Raw genomic sequence first — 19,452 nt, forward strand, 5'->3', positions numbered from 1 at the left:
ATGATCACATGCATCCTATCCCCTGTGCCACATTCCATTTATTAGAAGCAATTTCCAGGTCCCAGCCACACTACAGAGAAGGGTATCGTGCAAAGATATGAATACCAGGAAATAGTATTCTTGGGGAAATCACTTAAAACATCATGGAAATAAGGATAAGTGTGTGTGTACATGTATATATTTGAATATATATATTTTTTTAAATAACTAAATGAGAAAAGATCAAATAGCTACCTCCAGGATCAGCTGAACGACAAAGGAAACCTAAATTCAGCAGTCAATAGTAATTGATGGTCATAACAATGTAAACTCTGATTGTTGATGTAATCAAAATTTGTGGCACAAATTGTATAGGGTGGAGTGAGTGAAACGGAGAATGAACTACCTGTCTTCTTTATCATAACACAATGTTGGCAGACAATATGTAAACTTAAAAGTAAGGAGTAGAAAGATGGATGCAAGGGCAGAAGAAACAGACATTTTCAGCGGTCAACTCTGAGAAATGAGACTGAAGGAGTCGAGTAGAGTTGCTGGGACAAGAGACTGATGTTTTTCATTGTAAGCCTTTAAACGCTGCTTTCTTTCACCCCTGTATTCATGAATTACTTCGATGTGGCATCTTGCCCTCTCGGCTCCTAATCCAGTATCCTTCTGGATTGTCTCCTAAACTATAGAGCATAGAAAGCTAAACACTCGTACCTTCCAGAGAAATTTAGTGACTTGCTTTTGACAAATGAGAGAAAGCAAAAGTAAGGCCTGTGGCTTTGGAGGCTGTCATGAAAGGTGCTGTGGCTTCTTCCTTGCTCTCTCTTGGATTACTCACTCTGGAGGAAGCCAATTACTGTGTTATGAAGAGACGTCCACCCTGTGAGGAGCTGAGGCCTCCAGCCAATAGCCATGTGAGTGAACCGTGATGGAAGTGGGTTCTCCAGTCCATCAAGTCTTTAGAGGTCTGAAACCCCTGCTGACACCTTGCCTGCAAACTCCTGAGAAATTCTGAGCCAGAACTACCCAGTAGAGTCATTCCCAGATCCCTATCAGAAAATATGTGAGATTGGGGCGCCTAGGTGGCTCAGTCGATTGAGCATCTGCCTTCGGCTCAGGTCAGGATCTCAGGGTCCTGGGATGGACGGAGCCAGGCGTAGGGCTCCCTGCTCAGCAGGGAAGCAGGAAGTTTGCTTCTCCCTCTCCCGCTGCCCCTCTCCCCCTGGTCATTCTCTCTCTCTCTCTCTCTCTCATAAATAAATAAATAAAATCTTTTAAAAATATATGAGATTATAATTGTTTGTTGTTTTAAACTACTGAGTTTTGGCATAATTTGTTACAGAGCAATCTCTAACAAATACAAGGTGATTCATATGTTGGCCAGACTTCTGGCATTATCTCAATTCAGTATGAAAAATTCTTTCATCAAGATACTCAGTCCATCTTTTGGCTCTGCTTTTCTGTGTGTAGAGGCTTTGTTCTTCAGACAGCTTCATCCAATATACCTGGAAAAGATGACTATCAACAGATTTTGGTCTACAGGCTTAAGATACTAGAGGAGGGAAAAAATCTTGTTTCTCCCAGCCTCCATATTCAAATCTGAAGGAAGATGATTATGGACTCAGTTTGGGTTTCAAGCTTGTTTTTAAAACCAACCATGGTGGTCAAGTGGAATGAGTATTCTGATTTTCTAATATGGTCAAATGTCACCCCTATGCCTACAGAGGGGATAGGAATAAAACACACAGTGGTAAGAAGCCTCAGTGACACCACAAGGAACGAGGGAAGGGTGGATCCAAAAAAAATTAAAACTTTTTTTAAAGATTTCATTTATTTATTGGAGAGAGAAAGCAGAACGAGAGCAAGAGAGCACAGAAGCGGGGATGGAGGACCAGAGGGAGGAGAAGCAGGCTCCCCTAGCAGCAGGGATCCCAATGTGGGACTCGATCCCAGGACTCCGGAATCATGACCTGAGCCCAAGGCAGACACTTAACCAACTGAGCCACCCAGGGGCCCCCTCCCCACCAAAAATAAAAGTTTTAAGGATAAGAAAATGCAAAAAGTAAAAAAACAATACATATCTACTTTAAAGCCCATCCCAAATATAACCTCTGCTGTCATTATGGTATAATAATAAGCTTCTTCATTCAAAGTGTCAGTATTGGCACTGGTGGAATGGAATGTCTGGAAGGCCAGGAAGCCCATTTCTAATGGACTCTTGCTACATTGTTTAATGATAAATACACAGGATAGAGAAAGTGGTTTCAGCCATAAACATAAGAGACAGTAGAATTGTTCTGTGAGCATCAGTATCGAAGTCTTTGTTTTTATGATAATGGGGAACAGTGGCAGTAAGGATAATTATCTAAAATACCTTGAAATAGGGGCTCCTGGGTGGCTCAGTCATTAAGTTTCTGCCTTCGGCTCAGGTCATGATCCCAGGGTCCTGGGATCGAGCCCCGCATCGGGCTCCCTGCTCGGCAGGAAGCCTGCTTCTCCCTCTCCCACTCCCCCTGCTTGTGTTCCCTCTCTTGCTATGTCTCTCTGTAAAATAAAATAAAATAAAATAAAATAAAATACCTTGAAACAGTGATTTTAAAACCTGAATTTCTTGGTGCAATAGGAGGAAATGGACACCGGTAATCCTCTACTTGGTAATCACCATCAGGTTCATAGGAGGAGGGCTAGAGCTGCCTTACTTCAAGGCTTTATCTTTTCCCACTTAAGCTGTTGACAACCATATGGAGTTAGAGATGCACACTTTGGCATATGGAGTTAGAGATGCACACTTTGGTGATGAAACTATCAAGATATGCAAAGAAGAAATTACTATAAAATTTGAGAGTGTGATAATTGTGGTATGGGAAAGGGTTAAGATTGAGGTGGGGCTTAGGAAAACTTCTGGAAAAGCTGGGGGAAAAAATACATTTCTTAACCTAATGGTAGTTATAAGGGTATCTGCCTTACAACAATTCTTTGCTGTAAGTTTTGAAATCAGGAGGTGTCAGTGCTTCAACTCCGTCTTCTTTTTCAAGATGGTTTTGGCTATTTTGGGTCCCTTGCATTTTCATATAAATTTTAGGATTAGATTTTGTCCATTTCGGTAAAGAAGCCAGTTGGGATTTTGATAGGGATTCCATTGAATCTGCAATAGAATTCTAATCCATGGACATGGAATGTCTTTCCATTTGTTTTGGTTTTTTTTCATTGCTTTAAACAATGTCTTATAGTTTCTTTTTTTTAAAGATTTTATTTATTTATTTGAGAAACAGAATGAGAGAGAGAGAGAGCACACGAGAGGGGGCAGGGTCAGAGGGAGAAGCAGACTCCCTGCTGAGCAGGGAGCCCGATTCAGGACTCGATCCTGGGACTCCAGGATCATGACCTGAGCCGAAGGCAGTCGCTTAACCAACTGAGCCACCCAGGCGCCCGTCTTATAGTTTCCCATATCCAAGTCTTGCACTTCCTTTGTTATATTTATTCCTATATTTATTCCTATTTTTGATGCTATAGCAAAGGAATTATTTTCCTAATTTCATTTTCAGACTTGCTCTTTGCTAGTGTATAGAATACAATTAATTTTTGTATATTGATCTTGTGTCCTGCAATCTTGATATACTCATTTACCAAGCTCTTGCTATGGTCTGAATTGTTGCATCCACCCCAAAATTCATGTTGAAATCCTAACCCCCAAGGTGATGATATTTAGAGGTGGGCATCTTTGGGATGTCCTTAAGTCATGAGGGTGGAACCCTTACAAAAGAGCCTCCAGAGAGATCTCTAGCCCCTTTCACCAGGTAAGGATACAACAAGAAATCTGGGACCCAGAAGCATGCCTTCACCTGACCATGCTGGCAACCTGATCTCAGACTTCCAGTCTCCAAACTGTGAGGAATAATTGTTGTTGTTGTTGTCTTCCATAAACTACCTGTCTATGGTATTTTTGTTATAATAGCCTGAATGGACTAAGATAGCTCTATTATTTCTTTTGTGGATTCCTTAGGATTTCTATGTACACGATCATATCATCTGAAAATATAAGTGATTGTAAGTAATAGAATGTAGTAACTCTTGAAATCAGACTCTCTCCCACTCCCCAGGATTCATTGTTGTTGGTGTTTGTTGTTTCTTTGTTTAACAGTAACTTTTATGAACTAATTCAATAAAGTCTGTATTTTTTGTTGTGTGTTGCCACTGAAATCCCTGCTTGGTTAGTTTAGTGGTCAGCTAATAGCTGAACAGTGATTTCCTTAAACGCTTGGAACCAATAAGTCTATCAGTCTTTGCCAAGGGGTTCTCTATAAATCTTGGAGCACACCTTCAATACTCAAGCAGTTGACAACTGGGCCTTAGCCTTCCCTTCCTGCTTATGCAAAGGCTGATGATCAGCCTGAGGTAAGAGCGTACAGTCTTCTCAGATTCTTCCTGGGCAGGTAGAAAGCCCTGGGCATGTACACAGCCCTATGCATGCTTTTGGCCTTCTAGATTCCCTGTACTATGTTGGAGCTTTTCAAAGCCCAAAGAAAATCTCATTCCCCTGTGTTGTTCAACATTTTGCTTGCCCCAACTGCTATCCTCTACTTCACGCAGCCACAAAAATAATCAATTGCCTCTAACTGTTTTCAACAAGGCTCTTCACTCTGGGCAGCTTCCAATCAGGTCAAATAAAGATAGCCTTGCAAGTGGGGGTCTCCAGGGTCTGACAGACAAGTCAAATAATGACATTTCTCTGGGTATTTGGCTGTGAAAGAACTCCAATCCCCTTCTACCCCCCTCCAGGGACTGCTAGGTGGCTGGTTTTCACTGTAGTTGCAGGCTGTTGGTTTTTAAGTCTTCTATAGAACTGAAGAGGGAGGATGAGAACAGGGCAAGTTACAATATCACAGTGTTTGTTGTTCTTACAGAGATTCAGCCTTTTTCTAGAATAAACGCTCCCCAGAGTGGGGCAAGACCTTAGTTAATTTTCAAAGTTCTAAAATGTTGGTTCTGGTTATTTTTGCCAATTTCTCATTGATTTTATGGAGAATTTTCAGAGCTCCTCACTCCAACATTTTTGCTGATATTCTACCATGTACTCTTTGTTTTTTTAATCTAAAATGCCTTTCTATATCCAGTCCCACTACCCTGTTCAGATGTTGCCTCCTAGATGTGGGTGTGGCTTTTCTGAGGACACTGTCTCCTTGCTCCTTGCTGCCATCTTTCCCCTCTAAGTCCAAGGAGGCCGTAACAAAAAGAGAGGTAGCAAAGAGGCTTTAAATGCTTTACAGCTAGGGCTCCTGATGATGTCAACTACAACCTCAGGGTGATTGTAGTCATTACATGTGAATAATCAAGAGTTGGACGTATTTTTAAACTGCTGTGTTCTGTCCTTAAAAGAATAACTGATAAAGTTGAGAATATCACAATTTTGCCTAGTGCTTAAGGGTACGGGTGTTGCAGTGAAACTATATAAGTTCACTACCTCCTAGCAGTGATAATAATGGCATATATACAATCTATGAAGATTGTGGGTAACAATTCAAATAAAATCTTCAGCACAGTCTGGCCTAAGCACTCCATACATAGTTGCTAGGATTTTCATCACCATGGTCAGAGCACCAATGCCTAGTAGAAATCCCGTATCTTATGTCCAAGTAAGAAGGGACCTCAGAAATCTGCCAATTCAATTGCAAATCCAGGACAGTAACTGGCTTTACCTCACATCCCTATTAAATGAGGTCCAGCATGTGTTTTCATACTTCTAAGCACAGGGAGTTCACCATCTCAAAGGCAGCTCATTGTGCTGATGAATCACCCTCATTGTTTTCTTCCTTCTAGCGAGCCCCAAGTCTTTCTTCCATTTTTCCCTTGAACACTTCAAAATTGAGCTATTATCATTTTTGCATGACAACTCTTCCATTACTGAAGGGTTTGCAAAACACCTTTCCAGCTCTTCTTTCTAGCTCTGGGGAAGAGGCTGGTACTTTCCATCGCACACCAACTTTCCCCCCACCTCTAGCTGCCACTGCCTGGGCCTAGTTGGAAGAAATAAGTTCCCTGTGATATACAAGAGATCTATTTATCTCTTTTCTACCTCCCTTCCCATGACAAGTGAATCCCTGTTCTGTGAACACAACCAGTTAAACACACACATGCATACACACACACACAGAGAGAAAAGTTGCAATTTATTGGTTGCTCTTTGGGGAAGATGATATAGAACATAATTGGGATTAAAATCAAATTCTAGTTACAAATTCATAAAACTTTGCTTTAAACCAAATTAACTTTTATGAGACTATTAAATCACCTCTCATCCTCATACATAACAAAGTAACTCAATCATAGTCTATATAATCCTCTGTTGGTTTTCAATGATTAAAGCACACATAATACATAATGCAGTTGATATTAAATATCTTAAGAATGACAAATCAATAGAACTCCTTCCACTCTTAAGCATTAACTGGTCATTTAGACATGTTCTGTACATACACTTTTCATTTTAGATTTTCTCCTTAAAAGGACTTGTGAACTATTCATTATTATCTGCTATTTGTATACACACGTCATAAGTCTTCCAAAATAACATTTAAAATATCTCTTCATATTGCTTCAGAAATGTTAACCTTTAAGGAACATTCGATTAAAAAAAAGCAAAAGCTCAGATCCTGACTCTTGTAACACATGTTCAGATGTGTCGAGATTTTATTATTTCCCTCTGACCTGATAAAAGCCTCCAACAACATACAATGTGCCACTTTCTTCTTTGCTCAACTCAGAGGAAGTCAGATAAAGGAGAAAAAACAAATGCTCAAAATCACAGTGACCAAAGGATTTGAATTAATAATTACATTAAATAACCATAACTTTTTGTTTAACTATTCACATTCCACACAGTGGAAATTATTGTTTCCTCCAGATTTTTCACTTACATTTTTAACTTTGAAGAACTACAATAACAAAAAAACAACTTACAGACTTGCAGGATGTGTGTTTTTCTCTTTTAATGCCAAGCACAAAGTGTACATCATAAAATTCATATTTGGTGTTTGGCATTATTTTAACAGGAAAAATTGAGATCACAAATATCTTGCCATAAAAAAATTCTACTATAGTAATGAAAAAAACATACTTCTTCATCAGTGACTCCAATACAACATGTAATAGATATGGCACTTTCAATAAATGTTGGAAGACACACCATACTTTGCTAGTCTTAATTTAGGCACAGTAAGAAAAGCAGACATTTCCCTCTTTGGTTAGCGCTGGTTTTTTGTTTTTGTTTTTTTTTTTTTTCAGGGTAGTTAGGCTGTTGATTATCCCAGTGAAGTTAATTTTGAGGAAATTCTCTTTACTTAAGCCAAATCTGACTTACATGCAAGACTGTGGTACAAGCTACTAAAAGAAGATTACTGCTGCCAACTTAAGTCATCTCTTTTTAACAAAACTGCATGCTTGTGGCAGAGTTAAAACAACAAGAGAAATACAGTGTCTGCTGGTTCTAAATGTCATTTTTCCTCTTCTAGTGTGGTTTCACATGTTCAGCTCCTTCCCCTTTCTTTTCCTCTCCCCCACCCTCAAAATTCTGGCTTAGTATTTGTGTGCTTAATTAAATCCATTCTGTGCTTTATTGTTGGAGGATGTGGATGATAGAAAGATTTAGGGCAGGGGCATACAGTGTACATGAAATACACGGACTGTGTGTTCGGACAAATTTGTCTCGTGTGGAATCATCAGTAGTGAGTTCAAAAGTTTCAAAACTCGGCCCAATATTTTGGGTGTTCAAGATAACTTCTGCCTCAAAGCATGGTTCTGGCTTAGCTGTTAGATGAGAGAGCGCTGCACCAAAAACAAAAACAAAAACAATAAAAGCAGCTTCTTTAGTGCAATGCTGGCGCCTGGATGGGCAACTAAAATGCTAGTCGATGGTGCTTGTTTCCCATATCACACGTGACTTGGCTATCGAGGATGAGAAGGTACAAGGCAAAAAAAAAAAGTGTTTGGGGTGTGGGGATGGGTTTACATAGAAAACCTCAGGCTTGAAGAGAACAGGTGAGCCAAATCCAAAATGCAGTAAGGTCCACCTGCCCTGCACTTTGACCGTTAGATAAATCCTAAGCAGGGATGGGGAGGAGCCTGAGTTTAATCAGAGGAGGGGTCTACCAGTAGGTTCTGAACAATTACAATGTTACCTAAATCCCACCACCAGTAGAGAGACAGCTAATGCACCCAAATGCCTGGATTTTTTTTTTTCCCCAAATGCTCTGATTTCTTAACTGGGATTTCTCATTAGACCCTGAGAAGGCAAAGGAAGAAGGGGAGGACACATCCTTTATACCTCCTCCCAGGCATTAAACTACTCCTTAGCCAGAGGCAATCACCTTTCTTTCTTTCTTCTCCTCTACTCCCCAGCTCAATCTCCTACCAACAGCTAAAACAAAAGGACCCCCAATATACTTCTAGCTCAACTAAAGCAGTCCCTCATCTCCCCCATCTTAGCCTGGTTCTTCACTGCCAGGGACACTTAGCAGAGGCAGAATCTTTATAATAAGGGTTGTGGCTCTCAGAAGCATTACACAGAAATCATGAACTGGGAAAGAGGTGATTACAACCAAGCAAAAGGAAAGGTATGAGGACCTTCTGCTTATGAGGTGTTTGTTTTCTTCCTATCCCTGCATAGAGTGCTCTGAACTACATCTATTTTCTGTCTGAGGGGCGAAGCGGGGGGTGGGGGTCGCCTTGGTTTTGCTCACTCACGGGGTTCTGAAAATAGGAGTGGTCGATGTTTATGTTTTAAGTTTGGTGTTGGGTTACAGCCAATTTCAGCAGATCACAGTGACAGCCAAAGTTAGTGATTTTTTGGCAATTTCATTTCTCCTCTGTTCACTTGGTTTTGGTTAATACCAGGGAAAAACTCGCTGAAGCATGGGTCGCCCTGTGTTTTGGGGTTGGCCTTTCACAACTCTGCAGGTCTCCCTACAGAACTTGTGCTGTGCCCAGCTGGTCCTCCCCCTCCGTCCCTCCCTCCACCCCCTCCTGTGTCCTTCTTGCCCTTTGCGCGCCCACCAGGCTCCCGGAGTCGGGAGACCCTTCCCAAAATAAGAAACAGTCACATCTATGGTCAAGTGAGCTAATTTCGAGTCCCTGGCAGAGGGGGAATTAGACCGAAATAGTCACTGAGATTCTAAGAAGGGATGGGTTGTGGAAGAGAGGAGGAGGAGGGGAAGAAGCAATCACAGGTGGAAATACCCTTTCCAAGTAGAATGCAGCACTAAAACAGGTCTCTTGCCCTCAGAGTAGCCTCTTGCGTTAACATTCATTCAGAAGGGAGATTCTGGTCCCTGGAAGGGCACATGGAATACACCGGCAGAACCTGACTGCAGCCCTGCCCCTTTTCATGTGCCTCCCCCCACCTCCCCAGTGTAGGCTTTCTGTGCCAGCCCCATGGAAGCGGATACGTTTGCATAATAGGAAGTGCCCTCCTCTGGCGTCTGCAACCCCCCAGACACCCATGCACACTCATGCACACAAACTACGCACTAGCAGGCTCCTGTCAGAAGGCAGCTCTGGCGGTTCTTCTTGCCTGTAGGTTGAAGCCAAGTAAGAATCAGGTCGTTTTAGGTCTGGCTCTGGGCCCGCCCGGGGCTGCATCCCTAGGACAGGCTGGGTGTGCCCAGCTTAATCCAAATCGATGGATATGCATCGACACTGCTTGACTCGCGTGACCCTCTTCTTCTTGGTGGGCGGCTGCAGTTCGGGGCAGTTGAGTGTGACCATCATGGTGGTGAACTTCTTGGGCTTGCAGAAGGAGCAGGACTGAAAGGAGCCTTCCTCCTTCCGGATGTGCCTGGGGATGTAGAAGGAGTTGCACTGGCCGTAGCAGAAGCGGTTGATGATGGTGCGGCTGTTGCAGCCCTCCTCGTGGATGGTCTGCTTCAGCGGCTGGGTTTTGCACCAGTCTCGCTTCAGGTATTTGCGCTCGGTCACATGCAGGGCCTCCTGGCTGGACTCCAGCACCTCCTCCCCGGGCACGGCCGTGCCACGCCCTTGGCCACGCCCCCGGTTCCTGGAGCCCGGCTGCTGCGGAGACTGAGTCTGCTCCGAGTCATTGTGCTGGGCCTTGTCTGGTGGGGGGATGGCACCTTGGGACCCCTTCTTTTTCCCTTCGGCGGTGGGCAGCAGGGTCCCCAAGAGGAGAAGCAGGGCTCCCACAGTGTAGGCGGTGCGGCTCATGCTATCGGAGGGAAGCACAGAGAGGGGAGACACAGAAGACGGACAGGTCAATTCGAAAATTAATAGCAGCTAACATTTTATCAGGCACTTGTTAAACACTATGTGAGATATTTCATTTTCTTCTCACAATATCTCTATGAATCAGGTGTTATTATTCTCATACCCCCCACCCCCCCACCCCCCGTCAAGCCACGAAGTGCCTTGCCCAGGGTCACCTGCGAATAAGCCAAGGTCTGAACTCAGCCAGGCCCTATCTCTTCACGGCATGTCCTCCCACCGGAATTCCTTCCTGGCTGCTGACACCAATCACATCTGAAGTTGTCTCATGGTCACTTAATTGTATTCGTTCTTGTATTAGGCCAAATTACCTTTGCACCTCTCTGGGGAAACCCAGTTTTCTATTTAGTTTTACAGCAAGACAAATCTGCCTCACTGTCCAGGCTTCATCTGCCAGGAAAGGCTCCCAGTCTCTTTTTCTCCCCAACTGGCCTGAGCCCTTCCTGAGTTGTGCCTTGTTCGGTTGGTTGGATGCTTAGGAGATGTTTGCTGATAGCGTGCATTGCAAGGAAACCTCTGGAGGAGACAGGCAAGCAGCCGAGGGAGGGAGAGCACTTAGCAGGAGCAGCACTGGGTGCAAAATCAAGACTGAGTTTCCAGTCCAAGTCTTGGGGCAACAACTTGCTATCTGACCTTGAGAAAATCACTTTGTTTCTCAAGAAATGACTTCATGTAAGCACGGGTACAAAGACCTCATCTCCCCAGATAGGCTGTTCAGATCAAATTTGAGGTACAAAGGAAAGCAATTTTAGAACTAACCAAATCTATGGCAGGATTGCAGACAGAATGAATTACCTTTCCAGAAAGATCACATTAACTCCTAAGACTCCTGGACCTCTCACCTGTTCTCATTTCTAAATGGGCATAGCTATTTTTTGTATCATTCATGATATCATGATATACATTTTTCTACTTTTAAATGGTGAAATAGGTCATTCACCTGTGTGTGTGTGTATCTGTGTATGTAACATCTAGGAGGTAGAAAATGGCACAGGAAAACAGGCATGTGCAAATATTTACACTAATAAATGCCATGGACATGTAGAATAAATCAGTGATAGTGAATTACTGTGGATAGGCCTGGAGTTAGACATGGGTCGGAAGGGCAACAAACAATGGCAAAAAAAATTAGATAAGTGGGGAAGCAGAGGGAAAACTAACAAAACAAACAAAGAGGAAAGCAAAGATGGAGAGAAAGAAGAATGTAAATCAGAGAAAGGAGGGCTCATCTAGAGGCAGAGTGTTAAGGAAAGGTAGGACAGAGGAGGAAAAGGAGAAGCCTGAGCATATTTTTGAAGAGTGCAAGCATCACGCTATTGAGATTCTCCTGACACAGTGCCTCTCAAACCTCAATGAGCAGATGATCGCCTGGGGGTATTGTTAAATTGCACATTCTAATTCAGTAGGTCTGCCTTCCTAACAAGCTTTGAGTAGCAAGGCCTGTAGCACTTGCAACCCTGAGGCACAGAAAAGAGTTATTAAAATGTGGAAGGATTTTCTTTTCAAAGAGTGCAATTGCAAATTCACAGCCTCCCTCTCAGGCCATCTTACCAAATCTGACCTGAATCTTGAGGCTTCCCCTATCCCCCAGCCCCCATGCCCACCATGGTTCTGAACCTAAGGGCACCGCTGGGAAGTACCCATTTCCCTCCTCTCTCTTGTACGCCAGCATTACATATAATAATGTACAATTTAATAGTAACCTTATCACGTGCCCCCAAGGAACTATACAAGTTGGCATGATCAGCTAAAGCAATTACCTTTCAAAGACAAAGGCCCTGTGGAATCTACATTCTCTAAGCAACAGTCCCTGTAAGTAAAGACTATGCAACCCTAAGGATAATGTCAAATTAAGATAATTAAATATTAAATTTAAAATATCCTTAAATGGCACCATTTTTCCAACATTAACCTAATACTTTGGGGCAAGTTCAAGTTTGGAACTGATAATGTGACATTTAGCTCCTGTTCTTTGGACTGTAGACTCCCTGGCTTTTGTCAGTTTATGTTACAACATCCCTGTTCTTTAAACAGAGCCTTTTTTGCCTCAACAACAAAAAAATTAATTTCCTTGTTTTGTCTTTAGAAAAATCACTCATGAGAAAAGTCCAGTTATAAAACAGTGCTGATTTTCTCCAGAGACCAGGATAACTTGAGCCATGACAGTTCAGTCTCCTAGGCAAATATATTGTGAATTTGAGACGCTTTTACAAATTTCTGCTATTTATTCCATTGGGGGCCAGGATCTAAACTAAAATTCAGTCTCTGCCCATTTCAAAGAGGAACATGAGACAGCCGTAGGCCTACACCCAACAGTCTTCCCTCCTCCCTACTGAAAATGGCCCCAAGGACAATTCAGCCCTCCCAGAGCAAGACCCTCTGAGTCCAACATCACAGAGGCCAGTCTGAAACTGACTGGGAATGTACGTTGTGTGCATAGGACAGTTCACGTCATAAAGCCATCCCCTCCCACAAACATCTGTCCAAAAAATGGCAATTTCCTTTCTCCAGACCAACATGGGATTCTTTTTATGCTCACCTTTTCCTTCCTGGCATCTTCACATCTGTCATTAAATAAATACCTAGTCTGAGAGTCATGAGGACTTATTCATCCCCTTATCCTCAGTGCCTGGTGCAGAATAGGTGCTCTTCTGTTAAATAAATGCTTGTTATGGACCACACTGATTTACAGAGTCTCCGTTTTCATTTTTAAAATGCCTTCACATGTGCCAATGAGCAGCCGAGCCTGACAATCTTTTTTTTTTAAGATTTTATTTATTTATGTCAGAGAGGGAGCACAAGAAGGGGGAGAAGCAGGCTCCCCACTGAGCAGGGAGCCCGATGCGAGGCTCCATCCTAGGACCCTGGGATCATGACCTGAGCAGAAGGCAGACGCTTAGCTGATTGAGCCACCCAGGCATCCCCTAACACAATCGTCTTAATTTCTGACTTACAGTATAGCAAACTCTTAGCCTAGAAGTACCTTAATATTTGTCTTTCTTTTTCTAGGGAAACTTCAGATAGCCACTATTTTTTACCTGGTCCCATGCACAATGCTGTGGGTTTCATTTTCTAATTGAAGCCACTGTATTCACTATGGCAGAAACCAACAATAAAGCAAGCAGTAAATTCAAAATTAGTCAACTGTGGTTTTCAGTTTTAATTTGGACAGACTTCCTGTTCCTATGGGAGCGTGTGAACCCTGTAAGCCCAAGGGGTCTGGAATGACAGGCTGTTTTCTTATTTTTTTGTTTTTTAAGAAAAGTACATTTTTCTCAAAATAAGGTTTATTAGGTGTGGAAAATGTTATAAAATGTTTTTTCATTTTTTAGAAAAGCCTACTTTTTAAGATCTTTAGTGCTTATTGTGAGGCTTTTGACTCTTTAAAACTTGTAACTAGTTATTTGGAGAAAAGTAAAAACCAACTTAAGGAATCTCAATCAACACAGACCTCAGCTTAAAGAACAGTGGTACTCTGAAGGACTCTGCATATTCCACATGAGTAAGAGTTAGAAGGTTAAGAACCCTAATAGTTCTAGAACCAGGGCTCTGTCAAGTCATTGTGGTCAATCACCCAACCTCCCCCCACAAACACACACACCACAGACTGGTCATGATTACTCAGTGAAGAAAAAGGGACTGTTTTGTTCTTGAAATCCCAATTGTATTGCCACCAAATAATCTGCACTTTGTAAATATCACAAACGTGCAGGAAATCATGAAGATGTAAATTTCTTGAGACAATTCTTCTCCATATCAGCACCTCACAGAATGCCCCATTATCAAAAATCAATCCAAATCTTAATCAAACCTCAGGTTCCTATAAATTATCCCTCATGCCCAACCGTGAGCTGCAAACATTTTTGGTAATTTGCATTCATGAAATGACCCACTCACATCATTGAGGATGAGCTGCATTTTGTGGGACCAGAGCGCATCAGGACACCCAAAAAGACCTCCCTTTACACTCATTGCAGACAACATTCTTCTTTTCAAAATTTGCCTCAACTTCTCCTTAATGCATTTCTGCTTCTCCAAGTAATGTGATATTTTCGTGGTGAGCTTTCTCTGCAACTGCTCTCCATCAGCAAGACCCACCCACCCCACCTGTTCTCCCTTCACTACTGTCCTGCCCTCCAATCCACTTGTCCCAGAGCACATAGATACTCTCAAAGCAGTTCTTTTCTACCTGATGCTTTCCTCTACCTGCTGGTTTCCCATAGTGATCAAGAGATGTGGCTTATCCCACACCTCTGTCCTGGGTAGGTCATGGTGATTTATTCCAATCTTCACAAGGCTCTACGAACACAATCATCTAACTCTAGGGAATCAGAAATAAAAATGCTCTGTGTGACCAGTATCCAATATTCTCAACGTCTTTGGGCAAGTTTAGGTCAGCTCCTTTTGGCACTCTTCTTGCTGTATTTCTCATTTTAGCTAACCAACCTGCTTATAATCAGTTAAATGGAGTGCTGAGTGGGAATTACAGTGAATTGACAATGGTCAGCAAGCCAGATGTCTATGCCTGAACATCTGATCGACTCCTCCTGATCAATTAAGTTTTAGAAAGACGTTCAACAGGCATGACATCAAATTATTCTCCCAGTAGAAGAAAATAATTAAAGTGACAGCAAATGCTCTAAATGCAGGCCAGATTTTAGAATAATTTCTTCCTTTTCCTCAGAACTAAATCTTTGAGAAGAGAAAGGTTATTTTTATCTTGATCTTGAATTTTTAAAAAGATAGCTTTTTTTTTTTTAAAGATTTTATTTATTTGACAGAGAGAGAGACACAGTGAGAGCAGGAACACAAGCAGGGGGAGTGGGAGAGGGAGAAGCAGGCTTCCCGCTGAGCAAGGAGCCCAATGCGGGGGCTCAATCCCAGGACTCTGGGATCATGACCTGAGCCAAAGGCAGATGCTTAATGACTGAGCCACCAAAAAGATAACTTTTAGAAGTTAAGTAGATAATTTCATAAGAATATACGGGGTCGATTTTTTTTTTCCAGACAAGTTGAACCAAGAAGATAAGAATTACTTGCTTGCAAACTAGTAGAGGATAAAGTCTCAACCTGTATGAGTTCCAAGACCCTAACTACAGCCACCTTATTCAGAAGACCATTCAAGCTAAATCTGGCTGGCCTCCCACATCGCACAGTACAGAAAGGAAACCACCAGGCAGTGAAGTATCTCAGGAGCTCTATGCTCACTGGAAGATTTTTTGCTGAAGTGAATGATTGTATACAATTTTTGAGGTCAACAGGAAACAAGTTAGAAAGTCATAAATATTCACTGAGCAGCGCTATTGAGAGTCAATCGATAGGTTCTATATTGTGATGCAAGATGTGTGCTAGTCTGAATTTGGGATTTAATTTCAGAACCACCTTGTAATATATCTGGTGCTGTATAATGTTACTGCCTCTTCCAATACCACCACCAATAATAAGAGTTATCTATATTTTTGAACCCTTAGCATGCATGGCATTGTACATAAATCAGACCATATTTTATCATTTCTTTTTCACGATAGAACATGAGGTAGATAATATTGTCTTCCTTTTATCAATCAGGGAATCCAGAGTCAGAAAAGTTAGGAATCTGCCCAAGGTCAAACAGCTCTTCAGTTGGAGAGTCAGGGTTGGAGACCCATTCTACCTAGCCCCCAAACGTGTCTTTAACCACTCTTCTATGGACACCCGGCACAGTACTTAACAAGGGATGCGTGGACTTGTTTCTAATGCAATACAGTTTGAAGAATATTGTAAGACAAATAATTATCTAGTTTGTATCTTGATGTTCACATGTGAAAAAAAAAACTTCTGTTGTCCCAGGAATTACTGTTGTACTTTGCATTTCTAAGAGCATATGTTAAAACTAAAGTAAATTCCTTGCAGATGTAAGGCATGGGCTGGTAACACTTGCCTGATCTGTGCCTTTCAGTTGGATGCTACAGTTACCTCCCCAACACCCACCCCCTACTTTTCTTTACATAAAAGGGTTAGGTTTTCCCACCAGTCCTTAACTCTCTCTTCTAGGACATGCTCCACAGCTTCGCTGTTGACAAGCATTTCTTTGGAAAGGGGTCTGTGGCATAAAATTTCTTGGCCTTATTTCACTTGTGATACTTAAACATTAAGACCGAGGGCTTCAGTTTAGAAGACAAGGCAGGCAGCTCTGATTCAAAGATGTGAGGACACAGTAGGTTTCTACTCTTCTCTGTCTAATCATTCACATAAAGACTGTGTCAGCCAACTAGGATTTCCTATAGATCGTGGGTTCCCAAAACGTTTCACTCAAAATGGACTTTTAAGAAACTAGGAAACCTGTAAAATTACGAAGTTTACAAAAGACTTTAATTCCTACAATGACCTAAGCATTAAACACACACACAGAGAGCAACTGTGGTTCTAAAGAACTGTTCGATAATTAGTTAATACTACAACTTGGGAATGCAATTTATCCAGTGATAGCAATCAAATCACCTACTGTTGTAGACTTGCATGGGCCAGGGAGATGAGACTGTAGTTTAAGATCTTTCCCTTGTTGCTTTGAAATGCCCATCTCTTCAAGGCCCCTAGGCCCCGCTTCCAAAAAAAAAGAAGAAAGAAAGAAAGAAGAAAGAAAGAAAGAAAGAAAGAAAGAAAGAAAGAAAGAGAAAGAAAGAAAGGAAAGGAAAGGAAAAGAAAAGAGAAAAGTAAAGAAAAGAAAGGAAGGGGTCGGGGCTGAAAAGCCCTGGGGTGAAAGAAGACTCCTCACCCTGGAATCGGGGTTATTTTAACCTCTTCTCTGCTATTTATTTAAGTTGTGTGTACAGCCAAAAGGAAGCCACCACTCTGGGGTCCCTGGGACAGCTTAAATCCCCGTGACCCACTTAACACAATAGATTGTTTTAATCAACTCGTGTCCTGGCACCATCTCCAAGGGGGAACATAAACAGACGCGCACACCGCTCGGATCTGCTTTTTCCAGCGGGAGATCCAATTACCTACCAGTGGTCGGCTCTCTGCCCTTGTATCATTTAAGGAGAGATTTTAACCCCTAACGTCGAGGCTTTATTTCTATGTAAAAGTGATGCGATTCTAAGTCGACAGAGGAGGAGAAGGCGGCAGCCGGATTCAACCCGGAGACCCATTCGGGCCATCTCCGGGAGCGCGGGAAGGGCTTCACGGCAGAGGCCGGGTCATCGCCTGTCTGCCCCCGCCTCGCCCGGGACTGTCTCCAGAGCCCCCCGCGGGGAAACACCCGGCTGGGGCTGCCCCCAAGGCGGAGCTGGGATCCGAAGGCAATGCCAAGCCAGAGCAGTGGCGCGTCCGTTCTTATCGCTCTGGCCGGCAAGGTGATAGCCCCTCCGACCCCGGGCCTCAGCGAGACGGAGAGAGAGAACGCGGGACGACCGGGGCGTCTGAGCCGCCAGTCCCGCGTTGTTCGTCGCTAGCGAGACTCAGCGAGGGGGGCGGGGGCCTCTAGGACACAAATTAACGAGTACCAGGGAAACGGGACCCGGAGGCTTGGCGCTGCCTGGCCCCTGGCCGTCGGCGCTTCAGCCGAGGCGCGCGTGGGGCGGGGAGAAGTCTAGAAGACTGCACCGAGCGCCCACGCGTGCGCAGCCAACCGGTGGATGTGTGCGGTGTTTGTGGTGTGAGCACTGCGGGCTCGCTGGACTCTGAGGCCCCGACCGCGCACAGCCCTTCAGCTGACCCGTTACCCGACGCTCGGGTTTCCACCGCGGCCGAACTCCGCGGGGAAACCCGAGTCTCCATCTCACCTTGAGGGCGAGCCAGTGGACCCACGGCTCATTCTCCGGACACTGCAGCCCACCGCAGGATCACTCTTGGGACTCCGACGGGAGCCCCCAGACGTCCCGAGCCCCAGCGCCCCGCTTCAGACACGTGGCACCCTCTCAGTGCGGCTTGCCGGGAGGTCCGGGGTGGAGCCGCAGGTCCCGGCTGCTCCCCACCGCTCCCGCGACGCGCCCACCAGGACTCCGCGCCTCCGAGCTGCCGGCGCGGCTGGCACACGCACCAGGAGCGCGTTAGCTGGCCTCCCAGAGATGGAAATGGGATGCGGGGCAGTAGCTCTCGCTCTTGACATCCTCCTTCCCAGGCTTTCCCGGAGGACCGCGCAAGGTGAGGTTACGGCAGTCAAGACCTTGTGGGAAGGACCCTGGATTTTTCGGCATAATTCACCCTAGGGAACCGGGGCCTCGATCTGCGCGCCTGGAGGGCTACCGCGTGTCTGCACCGAGCGGGACGCGGGAGTCTTTTGCAGGGGAACCCCTGAGCGCGCGCTCTCTCTCTTTCTCATTCTCTCACTCACTCTGACGGGAGCCTCTGCACTCACCTGTCAGTGCGGCGGGTCTTCGGGGCTTGCGCTCTCGACACGGGGCGCGGTGTGCGACCGCGGCCCGAGCCGCCCCGGCTTGGCGCGGGGTCAGCCGGACAGAGAGCACGGCTCTCGCTGCACACTGGGTCGCCCGGTCCGCGGAGGGCGCACCGAGTGCGGGGCATCGCGCCGTCTCCCGTTTAAATGCCGGCAGCCGAGCCGGACGCCCGGGGCCGCGCCTCTCGATTGGCCAGGCGCCGCCGCCGCCGCCGGACCCGCTATCCGCCCCCTTTCCCGGTACTGCCCCCGCCCCCCGCACCCCTCCTGCCTCCCGCGGGGTCCCCCTCTCCGCCTGCCTCGCCTCTTTGTCTGCTCCCCCCGCCCAGGCCGGCTGGGAGAGGTCACCCCAGGGAACCGCGCCTGGAATGCACAGCAAATCACATTTTCCGCTCCCGTTGGAGGGGGAAGCGCGGGAGGAAATCCCCCCGGCTCCCGGCCCCTCATTCCTCCTCCGCCCCAGGCCTGGGCTTTTCCTCTCACCAGCCCCGCTTCGCCTGCGTTGGCCCCGCAACGCGCTCGGTCGCAGAGGCTGCCCTGGAAAGAGCAAGATCTCCGTGGGATCTCGACAGACGAGGCGATTCTTGCCCCGTGGCGGGAGCGGGACGGCAGGATGCTCTCGTTGAGCGGTCGCCGCGGCTCCGGCGCGGCTCGGCCAGAGGCCCCCAACTTCGAGGGCGCTGACCCCCGCGCCCCCGTTAACCCCGGCGGGCTCGCCGGCCGCCAGCAGGAGCCTGTCTCCAACATGACACCCTCCTCTCCTCGCCCGCCGCCGTTTCTTTCAGCTCAGATGCTGACGGCCTCGGCCGAGAGTGTAC

At 45.1% G+C, this 19,452-nt stretch overlaps 1 protein-coding gene across 2 annotated transcripts; it reads right to left on the reverse strand.

Annotated features, from left to right (window-relative positions):
* Nucleotides 1-6,135: 6,135 nt before the first annotated feature.
* Nucleotides 6,136-18,882, reverse strand: GREM1 (gremlin 1, DAN family BMP antagonist). 2 transcript variants are annotated; one of them, XM_027571837.1, is made up of 2 exons: nt 18,596-18,882; nt 6,136-10,201 (listed from the first exon to the last, which is right to left on the reverse strand). In XM_027571837.1, exons 1-2 carry the CDS (start codon nt 18,760-18,762, stop codon nt 9,646-9,648), a joined length of 723 nt encoding a protein of 240 aa, XP_027427638.1. In that variant the 5' UTR covers nt 18,763-18,882; the 3' UTR covers nt 6,136-9,645. The 2 variants fall into 2 exon arrangements, with proteins under 2 accessions (XP_027427638.1, XP_027427639.1); XM_027571838.1 differs by lacking the exon at nt 18,596-18,882 and adding an exon at nt 18,021-18,163.
* Nucleotides 18,883-19,452: the final 570 nt, after the last annotated feature.

The sequence above is a fragment of the Zalophus californianus genome, chromosome 6 (genome assembly GCF_009762305.2).
Source record: "Zalophus californianus isolate mZalCal1 chromosome 6, mZalCal1.pri.v2, whole genome shotgun sequence".
Lineage (NCBI taxonomy): Eukaryota > Metazoa > Chordata > Mammalia > Carnivora > Otariidae > Zalophus > Zalophus californianus.

Coding starts and splice junctions, on each gene's coding strand:
- GREM1 (XM_027571837.1), bottom strand. CDS start 18,762: ATGCCCCGCACTCGGTGCGCCCTCCGCGGACCGGGCGACCCAGTGTGC. Junction 10,202..18,595: donor AAGACCCGCCGCACTGACAG/GTGAGTGCAGAG, acceptor TCCCTCCGATAG/CATGAGCCGCACCGCCTACA.